The sequence below is a fragment of the Phragmites australis genome, chromosome 16 (genome assembly GCF_958298935.1).
Source record: "Phragmites australis chromosome 16, lpPhrAust1.1, whole genome shotgun sequence".
In the NCBI taxonomy this organism is placed as follows: Eukaryota; Viridiplantae; Streptophyta; class Magnoliopsida; order Poales; family Poaceae; genus Phragmites; species Phragmites australis.
Genome location: NC_084936.1, coordinates 19,358,435 through 19,362,673, shown reverse-complemented (window position 1 = coordinate 19,362,673; position 4,239 = coordinate 19,358,435). Strand labels below are relative to the sequence as shown.

The following is a 4,239-nucleotide window of genomic DNA, read 5'->3' as shown; positions in this document are numbered from 1 at the left end:
GAAGAACTGCTCCTCCATCATCGCACGCTCTCTCTCTCCCTCTCCCTCTCTCTCTCTCTCTGTACCTACCGGCTACCAGCTCGCGTTGCGTGTGAAGCAAGCAGGACAAGAGAAACACCAGCACAAGTACAAGCACACGAGCTAATACATATACAAACATGCTCATATCATGTGTAACGATCGAAGTGATTAGTTAACTAACACGATAGACGAGCAAATTAATTAAAGCAAAGGTTTGATCTTCACAGGCATGCATGCAAATGGAAGAACAGCAAGAAGTAATTGAGTGATTTAAGGAAGTGAAAATAATAAAAGCTAAAGAGCTACTCGGAATAATCAATCTGCTCTCATCATGTACTTGGATTCTCGGAAAGAAGCAAGTAAAATTTAGCCTACTCTGATGTACAGATCCATGAGTCCGCGCCTTGCGTTCTCATGGCCGCCGTTGCCGCCACCGGCGTCGTCGTTGTCGCCGCGGCGACTGCAGCCGACGTGCTCTGCGTGTTGCGCTCCAGCAGCTGCGTCGCGCGGGCGGCCGAGCCGGCGCCGGGCGAGTACGTCGCCTTGCAGCTCCCGGTCCCGGTAACGGATGCGCCCCCGACCAGGCTGGACAGCTCGTCGCCGCCGTGGCCACCGTTTCGCTGGTGCATGTGCGTCGTTCCCACGGAGCCCATGATGCCATGCGATGTGAGGCCCGAGAAGTCGGCCGGATCATGTAGCCTCGGCGCGGACGGAGCTAAGCCGCGGTCGAACAAGGGGTGGGCGGGGTACTTGGCGTTGCCATCGAGCTCCGCGCCGAGGGGGCTCTGGAAAGACAGGTAGTTTCTTCTGCTGTGGTCCTGCATCCCGAGAAGAGTGGACTGCGCGGACGCGAGCTGATAGCTGTCGCTGGACGCCACGGCGGTGGCGCTTGGGGTGGCGGACGCGGCGGTGGAAGCCGCAATGGCGATGTTGGCCGGCGCCGGGGAGGACGTGAAGGGCGAGGTGAAGGGCGGGTAGGGGGAAGTGTGGAGCTTCTGTGTGAAGGGGCGGAGGAGGTATGGCGGGAATGTGGCGGGGCTCGCGGCCGCGGCGGAGGAGCGGGAGGGGAAGAGGTGGTCGAAGCGGGAGCGCGCTGACGCGCCGGCGAAGGGCGGGGAGGGGATGCCGGTGAACTCTTGCACCATGGCGCGGAAGTTGGAGGTGTCGGTGGTGAGCACGGTCGTCGGCGCGCGCCGCGACGCCCGCGTCCGCTTCCTCGACCCCCTTAGCGGCGGGGCCACGGCCGGCTTGGCCGCCGCCGCCTGGTCGGCAGAGGCTGCTACGCCATGGCACGACGACGACTGCGGCGGCGAGGCACCAGCGCCGGCTGGGATGGGCGTCGTCGACCAGTTAGACAGCGGCGGCGGCGGCGGCCTCGCGAGCCCTTGGAGGCCGTAGAAGGAGCTGCCGAAGGCCGCGACGGACGGCGGTGGCGGTTGCCGAAGCAGCGCGGAGAGCGGCGAGGAGTCACCACCGCATCTGGAGTCGAACTCCTCGTCGCCGCCGCTGGACGACTGCAGGCTGCCGCTGTTGCCGGAATCCATCGCAAGAAACGTGCAAGCCCACGCCGGTGGAGACGCTCCCCCTATCCCCGCGCGCCGTGGTGCAACCGCCGCTCACCAAGCTACGACCTTGGGGTCATCACTTGCACCAACCGAGGCGAAGGAAAGATCCACTCCACCGGCAGCACGGACGGACCACGAGCGAACGGTGCAGTTCGGGAGAGATGCCGAGTTTCGAGAGATCGATCCAAGTGGAGAGGGAGAAGACGGAAGCGATGAGGCGAGGTGAAAAGGTAGAAGAGACCCAGCTTTTCTTCCTCGGTCTTTCTCGCTGCGTGTCCCCGTGTGCACCCTTTGGCGCTTGCAATGGCTCTGGGCTGTGCCTGTGAGACGAGCGCGCCTCCGACCGCGGTGCGGTGTTTTTGTATGGAAATGGCGAGCGAGCGACACCGGCTGGCTCGCGCATGATTAGGCGCTGCGAAAAGTTGCGGGCCGGCGGCTTTGGGCCCCGGCCGGGCAGGGGCAGCGTTCCAGAGGTTTATTCGGGCTGGGGGAATTTTTTTTAGCCTTTTTAAAATTAATATTTTAATAATAGCCCGTCGGGACTTATATTTTCAGAAACTGACCCCTTTTGTCACGTCATAGGCTTTGGCGTGACTCACCACCTGGTCACGCCAAAGAGCCTGGCGTGACTCCGGTGCCACGTCGGTGGGCGGTCCGTCCCGTGCCACGTGGGCGTGCCGACGTGGTAGCTTGAGTCGCGTCAGAGCGCGTGGCGCGACTGGAGTCGCGCCAAGCCGCATGGCGCGACAGAGGCCCATACAGGCGCACCGGCTGTGTCCCTCTGTCACGCCAAGGACGCTAGCGCGACTCCAGTCACGCCAACCTCTTTGGCGTGACAGAGGAGTATACAGGCCGGGCGCCAGCCCTCTCTCCCGCACGCAACCGTTTCTTCCTCAACCGGCCGCGAGCAGGAGAGTTCTGAAGTGCCGACTCACCCTCCTCCACCCCATTCTCCACCGATTTGAGCCTGATTCGAAGGGGATTTAAAGGAAAAGAGTGCTACGAAGGTATCTCCTCCAATCCCCCCAATTTTTTTTCGGTTAAATCGATTTGCATTGCTAGTTTTTGGAATGTTAGGGTTTAGAACTTGATTTGATTGATCTACGAAATTTCGATGTTATTTGATAGTCTTGAAGAGGTGAAGTTTTGGTTCAGGGACTACTCAGTTCGGCACCACCGGCCGTACAACGTGGTTCGTTCGAATGCGAAGGAGAGGTACACTTTAAAGTGCCAGAAAGGTTGTGGATGGGGTGTATGGGTCCGGCGTATCCCAGGTGACGGCCAACGATGGAAGGTCACAAATGTAAAGCAGCCTCACACTTGCGGGTCTGCGAGGCCTGAACAAGTGCACTCCCAGTGCACGGCTACTTATCTTGGTTGACGCATCGCCCCAATCGTTAGGGTGGATTTGGACACGACTGTGGCCTCTCTAATTGAGTCTATAGTTGGATTCATAAATTACCAGGTATTATACGGTAAGGCATAGAGAGCCAAGCAATATGCCATGGCATTACTTTGGGGAGATTGGAAGGAGGCGTACGCGAGGGTCCCTAGGATCTTGAATGCAATTGCAACACATCAATCCTGGGACAAAGTGGTTCATCTCAACTGGTGGCATGATGGTCAGCGATGGCGGTATCATTAAACCGGTCATGCAGCGTGTGTTTTGGTGCTTCAATCAATGCGTGGAGGCCTTCAAACATTGCCACCTCGTGATAAGTGTCGAAGCCACATTATTGACGGGAAAGTACAAGGGCGCACTAATGATTGCTGTTGGCATCGATGCAAAGGATCAGTTGATCCCCCTAGCATTTGCGTTGACGGAGGGAGAGCGGAACAGTAGCTGGTCTTGGTTTATGTGCCTGGTTCGCCGTCACGTAATTGGAGCGGGCCGACAAGTCTGCATGATATCGGATCGGCACCAAGGTCTTCTCAATGCAGCAAGGGAACACATGGAAGGTTACCCTCCTCTTGTGCACCGGTGGTGCATGCGTCATTTTGCTACGAACATTTGGAGAAGGCAGAAGAGCAAGGAGGTACTTGCCAAACTCAAAGTATTTTGCAAGGTTAAAGAAGAGAGACAGTTTGAAAAGAAGCTAGTAGAATTGGAGAATATACTGAACGAGCCTGCGACAGAGTGGTTGAAGAGCGAAATAGCTAACAAGTCCAAATGGGCGCAGGCCTTTGATGCAGGTGGATGTAGGTATGGAATCATGATAACAAATATCTCTGAGGTATTCAACAACGTCCTTAAAGGCATCCGTGCAATGCCGGTTTCTGCCATCGTTGAGTACACTTTTCAGAAATGCAACTACTACTTTGTCGATCGGTGGAAGAGAGCACGGGCAGGTATTGATGCTGGTGAGGTGTGGGGAAAAGCCATTGCTAAGCACCTCACGTCGCGGGGGGAGATATCAGCTACACAGGAAGCTCAGCTCTTTGATCCAAGGAGCTATGTTTACAGCGTGAGATCCGCATTTTGGACATGCGTGGGGGGTGAGGGCTCTGGCAGCAGAATCTACAGAGTCGACTTAACCACAGTGCAGTGCACGTGCAGGACCCCACAATTGCTGCATATCCTGTGCTCCCATGTTATCACAGCATGCCGGGCGAGAAAAGTTGACCATACAAGTCCCGACTACTTGACCCCATT

General features: G+C 57.0%; 1 protein-coding gene across 1 annotated transcript; it reads right to left on the bottom strand.

Annotated features, from left to right (window-relative positions):
* Positions 1-261: 261 nt before the first annotated feature.
* LOC133894826 (uncharacterized) lies at positions 262-1,944 on the bottom strand. Its single transcript, XM_062334997.1, has one exon. The coding sequence runs from the start codon at positions 1,563-1,565 to the stop codon at positions 393-395; it is 1,173 nt and encodes a 390-aa protein (XP_062190981.1). The 5' UTR covers positions 1,566-1,944; the 3' UTR covers positions 262-392.
* Positions 1,945-4,239: the final 2,295 nt, after the last annotated feature.

What these genes read in the sequence shown, in the direction of transcription:
- LOC133894826 (XM_062334997.1), bottom strand. Translation starts at nt 1,565, where the DNA reads ATGGATTCCGGCAACAGCGGCAGCCTGCAGTCGTCCAGCGGCGGCGAC.